At 37.0% G+C, this 15,898-nt stretch overlaps 1 protein-coding gene across 4 annotated transcripts in view; it reads right to left on the bottom strand.

Annotated features, from left to right (window-relative positions):
• Positions 1-15,210, bottom strand: part of rbm33a (RNA binding motif protein 33a) — a 40,502-nt gene extending 25,292 nt beyond the window's left edge. For all 4 annotated transcript variants that reach the window (XM_079259668.1, XM_079259671.1, XM_079259669.1 and 1 more), the window contains exons 1-3: positions 15,033-15,210; positions 853-931; positions 353-401 (exon numbers count right to left, since the gene is read on the bottom strand). In XM_079259668.1, coding sequence (XP_079115794.1) covers positions 353-401; positions 853-931; positions 15,033-15,051 — 147 coding nt within the window. In that variant the 5' untranslated portion in view covers positions 15,052-15,210. The remainder of the gene's footprint in view (positions 1-352; positions 402-852; positions 932-15,032) is intronic.
• Between the last annotated feature and the right edge of the window lie 688 nt (positions 15,211-15,898).

Below are 15,898 nucleotides of genomic sequence, written 5' to 3'. Positions count from 1 at the left end.
TTTTGGTGATAACAAATTTGTTATAAGCAAATAATGTAACAAATAGAGGCATACAAATTTAATATAAACATTTTTAAAAGCACAAAATTAATTAAACTCAAAAATACATTAAAAAAAAAAAAGTAAATAAAGATAAGTTAAATTAAAACAGTTGAAAATGACTAAGTAAAAATTTGTCATTTTAAAAATATTTTTGCATAATTTATTGTTATATGAATTTGCTTTTTGAACCATTTTTACATGTATGTAATTATTTTTGATTTTGGCTATTTCAGTCTTCCATAATTTTCCTTTGTGAGCATAAAATTCACACACAAAAGGCATAATTCAAACTGTTATAGATTAATCTCACCTTTTTACTAGACAGCCAATCTTCTTCCAACAAATCATCTTCCAAATCGCTGGAAGACAAGACAAATAACATTTTAAATAGTAAGATTACACACAACAGCAAACCAAAAGGGGGCCTGTCACTAATTCTTTATCACAGTTACCTACAGTATAAGTCATATCATTAGATCACAAGAGTTGGTCACTTTTCAGTGAAAATATTTCTCATCAAGTGGTTTAAATTTTCCAGAAAAACGAAGGAGTAAAGTTTGGAAAATATATAATTTCTTTTGCTAAAGAAATGTAAATTTTTACCATTCTAAAGAAAAGTAGCTGCTTTCATTATTCATCGAAAAGCTGTTTAGTAGATTAGTTTTCACAGCGCATTGCATCCCAACTTAAACAGAACGATAAACTGGTAAAAAGGATATTATCCACCCTTATAAGGACATAAAATTGCAATACTTGCAAACTCAATACAGACCAGCACTATTTCTCTAAAAATGGATTGTGATGTCTTACCTCTCCAGAGTATCATCTTCACCTCTCCTTCTGCGTGACCGCTCAGCACCTGGTTTGTCATATTCATCAAAATCAAAATCTGCAACAGAAAGAGAGTTTCCCTTAAAGATTCATTCTTGAATCAACTGTATTAGACAGTAAGCAAGAACCTGGTTAAAGCCAAACAATTTCAAATTTATGTATCTATGTATGGTAGCAACATATTTGTTAACAGTAGGGGCCAAGTGTTTATACATACAATGCTAATGCCTGGGCGACCTGCCAAGGTATATTAACAAAAGCCAGTGTTCTGTACATCTGGCAGTACAATCAAATGATCATTTTACAATTTTTAAAATACGAAAAATACTATTGTCTTGAGTAAGGCTCTATTCACCGTTTCTATGTCAAACATACATGTGCAAAAACACACAATCTACACATGACCATATGCAGACGTTAGATTGTGAGGTTAAACTACTTCTATAGAAAATAATAAAAAGTAATACATAAAAGTAATAATAAATTACAAAAAATAAAAAGTAATAATAAAAAAGTGCTATTAAAAGTAAGATTTATGCTATTGTCCATTACACCAGTGTTTCTTAATCCTGGTCCACGGGGCCCACTGTCCTGCACATGTTATAGGTAATACTACTTTAATACATCTGACTCAAATCAATGGTTCATTATCAGGTTTTCATAGAACTTGGCAAGCAGATAAATTAATCTGCATTAGATGTACTTGAGCAGGTAGAAACTAAAGCATGCAGGGCAGTGAGCCCCGAGGACCAGGTCTTAGAAAACACTGTATTACACTACTCAAAGCAATACATGCAACACCACGTCTTCGAACATAATGAATGAAATATTCCAGCTGTATATTTTTATTTATTACATTCCATAATGTACAGCTGGGTGATATAGCCAATAACTGATATCACAACATATTTGGCTTCATCCAGATACAAGATATACATCTCAATGTGTTGATTTCTCCTTTAAAACACTATCTAAATGTTGAATTCAACATTGCAATGCAAATTACTGTTATTAGCTAAACTCTACTAAATTTAACTTCTTTTTTTTATTTCTCCCTTTCAGCAAATGTTTTATTTGGCTATTTTATCAGGGGAGTGCCCCAATCTTCCAACAACAAATCTTGCCAGCCCTGGAAGATCAGGTTTGCTTTCTATAATTACTCAACATCTTGGATGTTTTTCTATTCAATTATTCTATATTCATTTTATTATTTAGGTTATTTTGGTTTTACACCAGATCACAAGAGAAGTAATCTAAGGTCCCCTTTCCTCTAGAACACATTTGCATTAGTTTCTTTTAATACCCCTGCCAAAGATGTAATTTTTACCTGCGTTTGTCAGTCTGTTGGCAACTTTAAATAGAAACTACTTCCCAGATTTTTTATGTATTCATATTTTTCAAAGAATGGGTCTTGGTCTTGCTTAGATTCCATTCAATTTTGGGAGTGATCTGGAAGCGATTATACACAGTGGAATTTTCAAAATAAATCACAAGGATGCATCACAATATGGGTGACAATGAGCTGCTTTGCGGAGGTCTGTGCTCTTTGAGTGATTTTCTAGTTATAAAAACTAAAGAGCCTCATCTTTTCTTCTATTTTGACATGGAATTACATCATTTCATGTCATGTCTGTACATGTCATGTTGAACTACACACACAGGTGACCTAAAATCCTTACAGCTGGAAAAAAGGCACAACTACCCGTAAAACAGACAAAAATATCTTGTTGAAGCTTAGCTCTTATTTAAAAAAAGCAACTAGCGGAGAAGAAGAATTAAGAAGGGTTTTCTTGCTTTTCCATACTAAGAACTTCACATCCTTCGGGAAACACACACAGCACACCATCAGTCTCTTGCTCACAGCAGTCATTTCTGATAAAATTGTGCCAATACCAATAGTACGATTGGAAATACTCGTAGATACTGCCAAATGCAATGCTGAATGGTTGTAAACTAACTTTCTAGCTAGCTAGCTGCATGTTTTTTATTCATTTTTTCCTAAAACAACAGAACGGATGTGGGTATGGAAGTTGTCTGGCTGGGAAGGAGAGTGACCTATCTGCTGTCAGTAAGACAAGCTAAACAAAGAAAAACACGCGTAGATGGCCTAAAATGTTGCTCTAACAGTTTGTGCTCCATATTCACAAAATAACCATGTTATTTATATAATTTAAGGGAAACATTTATGGTATATATTCAGTATATTTGATATATCGCATAGCCCTAGTGGAATGTGCTGAGAACAAATAACACTAGAAGCACTCAGAGACAGCGGATCTTCACCAAGTCCTAGGCTCACTCACATGAGAAAAACCCCCAATAGCCTACCAAGTTACAATCCTTATGCTAACAATGTTGTGTATATTTCAAGCTAATATCACAATCCATTTACATCATTACAATCTTGGTCATCTTTTTGGAATCCTTTGGAACCCTTGAAACATCCCCTTAGACACCAAAATTTATGTACTTATGCTATTTCTCAAGTTACTTGGTGGCTTTTAAAATGTAAGCTAATACTATGCTAGGTTAGCATAACTACAGCTATGTTATTGCTAACAAACATACAGTATAAAAGTCTCTTTTGCAAACTGAAAAGACGGTGTAACAGGTAAAGTACAACAACAGTGAGGACAGAGGACTGAACAGTCAGAGCTCCATCTATTCGACAAAAGACACAAGTACATTATTCTGCGAGACTCCAACACTTAACAGAATTTAACGTTTTATGAGAAATTAAGAATAAATCAGCATTTAGGAATTTTAGCCTTCAAACCCAATGAGTAAATCTCACAATTTGTAACAATGGCTGCAAGGCTAGCATGTAGCTTCGTAATGCATGCGGTGTTAGCTTCCTGACATATTTTACAGCTTCGTTTCTATCTTTTAATCATGATGAGAAATAATAGTTGTTGTTTTTCTTTTTTTTTTTTTTTTTTTAACAAATATGAATAATTGAATTAGATACATAGATTAAATAGTGAATAAGTCCACCCCTACATATCACTCCCATTAGTGTCAGATGGAAAAAGCAAGGATGCGGACACCGTGGGAGACTGGGATCACAAGTTTGATCCTGATACATAATATTATTTCAGAGGCTAAAAATTCCATGTTTTACCCATGTGACACAATTTTATATAATACATGCTGCCAAAATACAATTTCAATCAAATCTGATTTCAGAGCCCAACGTTGTCATGAAACAATATCACATTCTGATTTGACAAAATTCCTTTCCCATTCTTATCAAATCACAAAAAGCAAAAACCATTTCAAAATACAATTTATTCCTTAGTGCAACCAGACATTTAAATAATAGATACACTGTTTTACTGAAAATAATTGTGCCACTTTCTGCATATTAAGCTTTTTTTTTTTTTTTTTTTTTTTACAATCAAACAAAAAATAATTATTTTTTGCATACATTACAACAGGATAAAATGTAAACGTAACTCCCACTTACAGTCCCAAAGTACAGACTGTCTTGTTTATAATAACTTACAGTTATTATGAACAAGTTAGTAGAGGCTGACTTTATCATCGATACACATCAACTCCTGAAAATAGGCACAAAATGAAACTGATCACTTCCAAAACATCCTATCTGCAAATATACAATCTCAAGGTATATCTCAGATGAAAAAAAAGGAGAAACTTTGTGGCATGGTGGGAAAGGAATCACCTCATCTTGAACATGATATAAAATAAAAACAATCATCCATTCATTTATTTAAAAAAAAAAAAAAAAAAAGTGGATTTCAGAAGGAACAGGAGCAAGGAAAGCCATATTTCCATTCTGGGAGAAGAGGTAGAAGACTACAAATACCCGAGAGTTCAGTTCGACAACCGACTGACTGGAAATCTGGAAATGTAAAACAAAAGCCGCCTGAATAAAGGGACAGAGCTGACTGTTTCTAAGATCCCACAGTGTCTGCAACAAGATGTTGCATACTGTTTGTAAGTCTGTTGTCAAAAGAGCAATCTCCTCTGCAGCACAGCAGAGACACTAATGAGCATGTTTTAGGTTTTTACAAAACTCAGATTTTGTCTAAATATGACTAAATATTTCATAGGACACAAAAGCACAGATTTAACTGGGAAAGTGACATTTTTAAACAAAGTTTCTACAAGCAGCTTTTTTCTCCAACATTGCCATTTGATGGAACAACAGGGAGTTGTATACAAGGTACTGCTGCAGCTTAGAGTGAGAGTAGCTAATTACCAGGTAGAGCAGTGTATTATTCAGAGTTTGTGTGTTTTCAGAAGTTTCGTGTTGCAATTTATTATTGACATGCTAAATTATTTGTGGAGGCTGCACTAGTCGGGGTAAGCAATGCTTTTTGTAAAACTTAGCTTCTGAAGAAGCATCCACTTTGATAAGTTTACAACTGTGATGCATGTTTACAGCTTAGTGACTGAGTAATACATAAAATATTCTTTATCCATTTACATGCCTTATGTTTACAAGGATTTAGGAAGGCACTGACAGTAATGAAGCTGGAGATCACTAGCCTGGCAAGCCAGACTCTCGCTGTAGCAGCATAGTCTGGGGACTCACTCACATCAACGGATTTCTAGGGCGGGACAAACAAGCGCAGAGTAAACCAATCAGAGTGTGACGTCAGTAAAGCGGCAACCTACAATGTCCGGAAGTGTTCAGTCGAGCGAACGCAACAGAAGAAAATAAAACGACGTGCGGTAGGGATGGATGATGTGACGATATAGATCTTTTGGACGATAGAAAATGTCTATCATTTCATATGAGGCTCTATCTTTTACACCACAATAAGGTGCTTTACTGCAGTATTTTGCATCAAGATGCGCTTTACGGCATCTAATATATAAACAGACATGGAGAAAGACAGTAGCAGATGTGTTTCAGAGCAAGATAATTCACTAAAAGATGACCAGCCAACCAAAACCGATAAGCTTGTTCATAAAAGAGGGGAAATTTGCGTCACATGGATGCGGTTTGGTTTTAAAAAGACTGACGTGGAACCGACAACAGACTAGCTCACAGTCCCAACAACAGACTCTGACACAACTACCGGTCACTCATTTTATCACCTGCACAAGAATCCGGATAAAGAATACAGAATAAATAGAGACAACGAGCACAAGCCGCAAAAGCAGCGTCAAGTGGTGGCGAAAGCTCTCATGATAAACTCCAGACGCAAACACTGCAACAGTGAAACATCATACGGCCATAGATCCCGCAGATGGAAGGAGATCACTGCTGCCGTTGCCAAGCACATCTGACACATAACTGATGACTGACACAAAATTTCACAAACAATTTTATATCGTTATGTATATCGTTATGGGGATATGAAATGAGCTATACCGTGATATGAGATTCTGGTCGTATCGCCAAGCCCTAGCGTGCAGTACAAAAGACAAATGACCCGTGTCGTCTTTGTTGTAAAAACCTGAGGCTACATGGCGTTATTGACAGCTCGATGTTGGTTTCTGAACCTAATCGTAGAAGAAACGAACTCCCGCTACGTCCATGCGCCATCTTGAAAGTTTTGAAGGAATTGAGAAACACTGACCAAAAGTAAAAGAAAGTAAGTTTACTCTTACATACAAAAAAACAACTCATAATGGTGTATTTATCTATATACTTTTATTTAAAACTTTTTTTTCTGAGCACTAACTCATAAGGGGCTCTAACCTGCAACTTGTTTAAAAAAAACTGGCTCTATGCTAAAGATGACTCTAGGGCCCATGGAGATGATCGTCCAGACAAGAATGCTGCTCAAGTTGCTGAACATAATTGACAATTCTTCACACCCTCTACACAACATAGTGAGGAAACAATAGAGTAAGATGATTCTTTAGGTCTGCTGCAAAACGTGACGGTACAAGAGGTTCTTCTTGTCAGCAGCTATCATCCTTCAAAACAAGAAACTGAATTATTTACTAAGAATTATTTTAGAAAAGAAAAAAGAAAAGAACTTCTGCACAGGGCTTTGATATTTTATCCATTTTGTTATCATATTCTTTTTTTAAGCAGGTCTTACAATAATTACTGTATCAGTGATTGATTGATTGATGTTTTCAACTTGGATCAATGTTTTTGGCTTGTCAATAATTGTATTGATTTATCAATTTAAATTCATGTATTGTTACACCCTTAGCGAGAGATGTAAATATGCAGGTACATAATGTGCCATGTATGTATAATGGGATATATACTAATAAATAACACACAGCAATCAAGCTACACATATTCCTGACAAGTCATTTGTCTCTGACTTTAGGATTAATTCTTGAGTTAATTTCCGGAGGCTCTTTACTTAAGACTAGGAGAGCAACAGGGATTTCTCTTTAAGGCCTGAAATTATTTTTGCAGCCGTTTTATAATTACAATTCTCTGAATAAGTCTTTGTTTTTTCAAGTCTTTTTGTTAATTTTAAGTTTCTTCATTTTTAATTTCAGTGAAGCTGTGCTTTTAATGATAAATCTGAACACACCAACATGTACTTTGACACTACACTGGATTCACGTGTACAAATAAAATCAGTAGAGTTGAGCTGATACTGACATTAGCATTGGATATATTTGCCAATCCTGCCAAACCAAGGGGATCAGCGAGTGTTTCTGTCTAACACCATCCAATATTACCGAGACAGAATCTTTTTATTTATTAATTTTTTTTATGATGCTCGTCCGTATTATAACCACCTCCACACAAAGACACAAGATGTTATGTTATCTTGCATGACAATTGTTTTGAATTGGTAAGCGGAGATGTAGCTCCACATAAGTCACTGTTGTGTTAACATTTAGCATCAGAGTTATGTTAGCAATATGCCCTTATTACTCGTGAGAAAATCCCACTAGCTGCCGTGGTCTGACAGCCATATTTTTAGAGCCACGCCTTCAAAATGCAAAGAATTGAATCTTTCCACAGGGACAATATGAAAATGACTTAATTGCACCTGCATTATCCCCTACAGAAGCACAGCAGTGGAGGCTACTCTGCTGTCAAACATCGTTTCTGCATGTGAACATAGCATGCAGAGTGTGGTGATGAGGAGAAAGGCCGGGCCTAATTAAATTATATTTCATTAGTTAAGCCCACAGGAAGGCATGGTAAACGTTGAGAGCCTCCAACAAGTTTAGGAGTGGAGTCCAGAGAGAGGAAAGGTATCTGATAAGTTGTCTTTTGGATTGCCATAAAGTCTAAAAAGCACAATGAGTTTGTTTTAAAGGAGAAGTGCAACGAACCACAGCAACAGCCAACATTGACAAATGCTTTTTTTTTTTCTTTTTTTCTTTTTTTTTGTCTTGTCCAGCATTTAAGCAAGCAGACTGATGTTCTGGATGCTGTGTTCTGCTGAGCAAATTTATTTTGCCAAGGGGAACTTTTGTAGATGTAATGATCCCCTTGTATTTCTTGATTCTTATTTTATTTTTCAATTTGTTTTGGATAATAGCTTGTATTACAGAGTTTATGCTGCTGGACCCGACCGGAAAGGACAGGAAAGGGGCAGAAAGAGAACAGAAAAGAGAACATAAAAAAAAACAAAAAAAAAAAACAAAAGAAAGAGATCAATGCATACATGTATATGCACATACATACCCACCTACATATATATGTATATACACTCGCACATACATTATATATATATACATACATATACACATACATACACATGCATACACACACATGTACACATACATGCATACATAAAGATAGATATACATACATACATATACACATACATACACACACATATATATATACATATATACACATATACACATACATACACACACATATATATATATACATATATACACATATACATACTCATATACATACACATACATATACACATACACACATACACATACACTCACACATATGCATACATATATACATATCCATACACATACATACATACACATACACATAAGTACACACACATACCCACCCACACACATAAATATATACACCCACACAAGCCAACTCTAGATTCGTGGAGAACAAAACCGTTGACAATCATGAGGACCAGAAACTAGCAAGTTAAGTCAAAAAGACAGAAAGAGAGGTACCTGCTGTTAGTGAATAAACTTGCTGGATGACTCAGTGACTGTGACACATGCAGAACATTCATGCAGAACATTCAGAGTGGAACGTGTTTAGAGAAGAGTGATCATGCCAATGTGACCCCGCCCGCCTACAGCTAGAGGAAGGCCAGGAGAACCCAGAGACCCAGGTAACCGACAGTCACCCCCAGGTACAGATCCCAACCCCCCCACTCCAGAGCCAGCCATGCATCTGCCCAGGAGGTGGCGAAGGAGGTGCCCAACCAGAGTCCCCCGCAGTCAGGGGGAACAGGTCCCAGCAGGCCCAGGCCGGCAAGGGCCGATCCCGCCGGGCACCGGCCACCTAGGGCAGACAGAGCGCAGGCCCCAGGGCCCCAAGAGCCCGTGAGCAGCCCCCCGCCCCCGCAGGCAGAGGGCACAGCCCACACCGACGGAGGACCAGGATCCCCAGACCGCCACCCAGCGGCAGCCAGGTCGCACCCCAGCGCACCAGCTGCGCCCCCGGGTACAGGACACCACCCCCCCACCACCAAACCACACACACATATACATGCATACCCCCCCAACACGCACTCCCCTCACACATATACATGCTTTTAAGAACAAGAGAAATTTGCAAAAAGAATAAATCCAGAGAGCCACTGCAATAACAGATTAAGAAATTATTGTCCCGGATGACCACCTCCTGTCCATCAGAAAACGTTCTCTGTAAGTCTAATTAAAAGATCTTCTGTAATAGAAATTTCGTGATTTGAATTCAATTTAAAAAGTCTTATGGCAATCACAGTTTACATGGGTTAATCAATGTTTTATAGTGTATCCCATGCTAGGCCATTAACTGATAGTAACAACAATATGATACAAAAAAATCTTTACCAAATTTAATTTATTACCTCTGCCAAGGAGGTTATGTTTTACCCGGCATTTATCGGTTTGTCTGTTAGTGTTCAATATAAAGTTATGGACAGATTTTCATGAAAGTTTCAAGAGTTGTTGGAAATGTAAAAAGGAAGAACTGATTAAATTTTGGTGGTGATCCGGATCACTGTTTGGATCCAGACACTTTAAGGCCTTGGCGGAGGTTTGCACTATCCAGGTGCTTTTCTAGTTTAAATTATAATTTTAATATACCTTTTAACAAAATAAGAAGTTTAGGACAAATCTTATGTGCTACCATATTACCAGCAGAAAACTTGTCTACTTCTTCTTTTCTCAGCTTGCACTGTGTAGAGATCAGGCTTTCCCCCAGCTTCCCAGCCTTGAGGAGATCAGAGATCTGTACTACGAAGTGAGATTAACATACATCCATTCCCTGGGCTGAATAACCCAGACATTGGCAATCCAGATAAATGGCACTACGAAGCCAATCATCAATTTGGTAATTCAACCCAGGCTTTTCCAATGAAGATCAGTGCATGCTCACATAAAAAGGGGTGGTGTTTGCAGCCTTGGATCATTTGCAAACACAGGGAACCTTGTAGAGCAGTCTACTTCACCATGGAGGAGCGGACAATTATTCTTTAGAAATACGAAGAATTAAACACATCATTCAGACCAAAAGCAACAATGTTGCAACAGTCAGTAGCAGAAAACTACTTACTGTCTTAATGTATAAGTTCGCATTTCATCAAGCAATATAAACAGACAGCACTCTGATCACCCAATTTCACTTTATTCCTGTCTAGAGGATTTAGACAAAGCCTCCTCAGTTCCTCCCTTTCCTTTATATCTTCCATACAGTTCTTCTGAGGTTCAGCACCTGGAGTGAGCACATTTTGTATTGGAACATTAATTCCTCGCTGGCACCAGTAGTTGTAAATTCATGGTTCTGCAGGTCTGCCATGTGTGAACATTATTATTGACCTCATTATTTCAGATGGAACCCTTGTGGAGCTTAACAGACTTGGTATCAGTCAATAACAAAAACAAAAACATACTTCAAAGCAGACATCGACAAGGCTTTATTTGCTCATCGAAAAGATACAGCTATCCCAAATAACACTTTTTCTCCTAACCGCTACTCACAAAATCTGCGCACCAACATACCAAGAATGTGCACAGCATTTTCCAAGACAAGTGATTGGCCAGGAGGTGGTGGTTTTATACTTGATGTCTTATCCAGAACATAACCTGCTCTGAGCAGGTTAGCAGTTCTTCAGACCCAGAATTGACCTGAATAAGAGAAAATCTAGTTTTGTAGTACAGGCCTCATGTCCACAGGGGACAGAAACACAAATACTTAAAAGTGAGATACTCCCCTTGTGCTGCAAGAGACATTAAAATTGTGTATAATCTGGACGACTTGGTAATGGTTTGATAAATTTAATGAATTATATACAACCTTAATCAACAGGATGTAAATCTTTGCAACTTTAAAGTCAGTTCTGCTGAATCATGTATTTACCCTAGGCCTGGGCGATACAACCAAAATCTCATATCCCAATGTAGCTCATTTATATCCCCATCACGATATACATATCAATTTAAAAATGTTTGTGTAATTTTGTGTCAGTCATCAGTTATTTGTCAGATGTGCTTGGCAACGGCAGCAGTGATCTCCTTCCATCTGCGGTAACTATGGCTGTAAGACATTTATCAGGTAAATACATGTTGCAGCATTTGTATTTGGAGTTCATTAAGAGCGCCTCCGCCACCACTTGACGCTGCTTTTGCTCGTATTATATTCTTTGCTCTGTGTTCTTTATCCTGATTCTTGCGCAAGTGATAAAATGAGTTAGGAGTTTGTCGGTTCCACATCAGTCTTTTTTATATCCAAACCGCATCCATGCGACAGAAATTTCCCCTCTTTTATGAACAAGCTCTTCAGTTTTGGTTGGCTGGTCATCTTGTAGTGAATTACCCTCCTCTGAAACGCATCTGCTACCGTAGCGTGCATGCTGTAACATAAAATACTGCAATAAAGCACCTTATTGTGGCGTAAACAATAGATCCTCATATGAAACAACAGACAGTTTCTATTGTCCAAACAATATATTTCATCATATCGCCCAGCCCTAATTCACACCACTCTGTAGCAATAACAGGTAGTCAATCTGTTACAGCATTACAGTGGGAATAATATGTGTGAAAATAAACAAATACTTTAAACAACATCTGAGTGCATTGAGCTGTGAAATCACAGAGTATTATTCTTTCTTTTCATTCTCCTTTATTGAGCCAGCTTAAAAAAAAACACTACAAACACAACAAGCATTTTGCTAGTAGCAGCACATAGGGTGTATGAAATAAAACAGTGTGAGCTGAATACTACAAAAATGTGTATAAACAGTTCCATAAACAACTGAAATGCAGAAGAAAAACACTCGGGATAGATAAAGAATTAAACCTTGGAAAATCCCATTCAGTTGTGTTGCTTTAAACATTTTTTAAGTTCAGATCTCTGATAAGATACTGACAAAGGCAACAAATATTGGAGTGGTGACATAATACATCTGAAAAATTATCATCATGATGGGTAGATTGAGCTTTCTTAGCTAGCTATGCATGCTCCTGTGATGGATATTAAGTTCTTGATGCAACACTGGAGTAGATCTACTCTGGCTCTTACAGGACAACACTTTCCAATGAAAAGCTTCTGCTATTATAACCACTTCAAGCAAACCGCATGATCAAGGGGTCATATGAAAGCAGACTACTGATTACAAAGTGTGTCTCATTACTGTGTGACAAAAGCTTTGTGAGCTAGAAGCCAAAGAGCAGCAAACCAAAAAAAAGGCCACCATCATAATTTATCATGTCTAACTTTTGCCGTTTTCTTCCAACTTAAAAAAATGCACCTATGTAGATTGACTCTGCCTTTCTTTGAAATGAATCATGAAATAAATCTGATAGTTTCCAAGAAGGTACAGGAGGTTCTATAGTAAAGTATTCACTCTTTCAATGACATACCATCTTGGGGGTCAAGCTTTTAAAATTCATGGTGTTTCTAAAGTGAATTCGGGGGGCTTTACCTTGACTCACCTTACTATGATTATTGATACAGGTGTTGATGATCAATATCTGATGGGCTCTGAGATATTTACCTGCATAACTCTATTAAAATAGATGTACAAATGCTCACTGTAGTTTATATTTCTTGCAAAGCTACAAATCAGACAATACTTTTCTAGAGTTTAGTTTCCAAGATTAATTACATTGATGTCCTCTTGTTTTCACTAATAATATGGTTTTCTTTTAGGAGAAAATAAGCCTTTAAATATTTTACTGTATTCCAGTGGATATACTCTGACATGGTAACCCATGTTGGGGGTATGGAGTACATTACATAAGTAGCTGTCAGCCACAGCAGTGAGAGCTGATATGTAATAATTCTAAAACACAAAAAAATGAACTAAACATGATGCTTTGAGCCTGAAGCTCTAGAAGTCAGATCTAAATATGTAAAAAGAAAAAAATTGCAGAAGAATTGTGACCTTGCAAACTTGTACTGAGTGAGTGAAAGAAGGATCCCCAAACACGGTCTCTCTGATGAGCCCTGCATTGCTGCATCTATGTGCATTCTTCCTGCATACTGTAACATCAGCCTATGTTGACTTAACAGTTTTACTGGTGCAGGTCAACAGTTAAAACTTCCTACTGCAAATTATAGCACCAGTTTCTGCATAAATTGAAGAGTTGTGAAAAAAAAATTGTGAAAAAATTCAACAATAAAATTGAAGTGTCTCTGTATATTACAAATACAGTGATCACTTGAAATGTTGTTGATGATTTAAGTGTCAGAAAGGGATAACATTTTACAGCTCCACCTGCCAGTAGGCCAACATGGTAAAGAGCACACAGATTCATGGAGTAATACAAGATAATCTCCGCAATTAGAGGTGTGTGTGTGTATGGTTTAACAGTGCTGCAGAAACTGGCACAGCATCCACAGTTTTGGTGACAAATTTTTGCACAGCTCCAAAGATATATATAAAAAAACAACAAAAAAAACCCCCATCAGTTTAGCTTGTTAAAATTGTCATCTGCCAAATGATGCATAAGAAACTGATGCTATATCAACAGCTTCTTTCCACTGGCTGAAACTGCTGAATATGTCCTACACGTCCAATAAAAACACTATTAAGTATTAATCAAACAGCTTAGTTTGTATAGGAAAATTTCAGTGAATTGGAACCTGTACCTTAGTGATGTAACTTGTAGCTGAAAGTCTGTGCGCACAGGCATGGTGCGTGATTTTACCCAGCCCTTGTCACATTTTTACGGTTACTTAAGCTTTACTTGCTTATTATCGTCCAACGATCAATACAACCTCACGATAATAATAATAATAATAATAATAATAATAATAATAATAATAATAATAAATTACATCCATGTTAAAATAAAATGTGGCAATCAAACGCGCCGCGTAAACTGCGTCATAGTGCAATGCACTCATGCTCGCATACACGATCTTTCAAGGTCTGTAGGAACCATGACGACAAGGCCATCAAATATATTTTATCACTATATTTGAAAACATTAAGCGGACAACAAGCTCAACCACGCGTTTTAAAACATAAATTTCTGGTAAAGGACAACATCGTGCAATCCCAGTTAGCAGGCTAGTAACGATACAAGCACTGCTGTGGGTCACGCTATATACGAACATTGACGCCAACCACGATAGAGCAATTATTTACTTTACAACACTATTACAACAGTCCTTGAAATCAGTAGCAGAGTTATAAGGCATCTGGGGACCATACGTTAAAGCCAATTAAAATAACTCAGGGGTTTTTTTTTTGTTTGGTTTTTTTTTTTAAATGTGTGTTTTTCCCTTAGCCCATTAGCCATTTTTTTAGACGTGCTAACTAACCTTCGTCTTTGTTGCCTGAATGTTCAATGTTTTTGTTTACTCTCAGCTCTAACACGTCGCTAATTTGTCTAACATTATATTGTCTGTTCAAACCAATTCATTTTTACATGATATAAAACACTTCTCTGTGTTATTGTTGTAGCAGTCACGCAGCCAACGTTTGCTCTGATCCACAGTGCGGCCTACCGAGGTTTCACCATTTCAAATGATTGGAGCTAGCGATGTTAGCTGGATGTAGCTCAAAGCTAACTTTGCAGCGTCGACAAATCGTGCTACTCACCCTGTGCGTTGGTTGACATTGTGCAAGGTCCGTCTCGCTTAAAGTCTGACTACAAAAATGAAGAGTGTCTTTATTCTTCAGTGCTTCAACATCTTTAGTACTAAAATGGAATATTAACATGTGTACAGCTTCTTTTCAGTGCGGCAATCTCTAAACACGACCAAATACAAACATGGCAGGGACGTGCCCGCTGCGATGATGCATTGTGGGTGGAGAAACAGCAGCAGGTCTCTCCACTGATGTGTTGCACCGGAGCTGTCTGCTAGAAAAGTAAACACACAGGCAGAAAACACTGAATCTGATATCGTTCTGTACATTTTCTCTTTGCTACCACATTTACTTTATTTAGTCTCTAGGTAGGGGGGATGAAGTTAATTTTGGATAAAACGCGTAGTTCTTTCAATACTGCTTAAACCAAATAGGCATCACTAAAAAATAATAGTATATGGCAATGAATTTGTTTTTGTTTTTTTTAGTTGACAAAAACTAGGTTTTTTCCCTCCACAATTTTTTGTCTCGTAGTAGACTCTGACACAACAGCCTTAACACTTGAATGTCATAAAGACAGCAGCTACAAGTATTACCTTTGGACTAGCACAACCAACTAGCTGCACTGCTTTCATCATGGAAATGCATCTTCTCTGGATGTCAGATTTAGCAGAACTTTGTCAACTTAATCCATAGAAGAGAAGTAATAACAAGAAAAGCTTAACTCATTTAGTAAAAATTGAAGCTGAAAAGCAGCTCTATTGCAAACCAGCAGCACTCCATCCCAAACATTACAGCCCATCATGAAGGTTTTAAAGCAACAGAGTGACTGAGAGAACCATAGTTTTCTGAAAATTTGTGGTCAGTGGACATTTTTT

The sequence above is a fragment of the Telmatherina bonti genome, assembly GCF_933228915.1.
Source record: "Telmatherina bonti genome assembly, chromosome: 20".
Taxonomy (NCBI): domain Eukaryota; kingdom Metazoa; phylum Chordata; class Actinopteri; order Atheriniformes; family Telmatherinidae; genus Telmatherina; species Telmatherina bonti.
The sequence above is the reverse complement of the archived record's forward strand: the minus strand, read 5'-3'. Positions and strand labels throughout refer to the sequence as shown.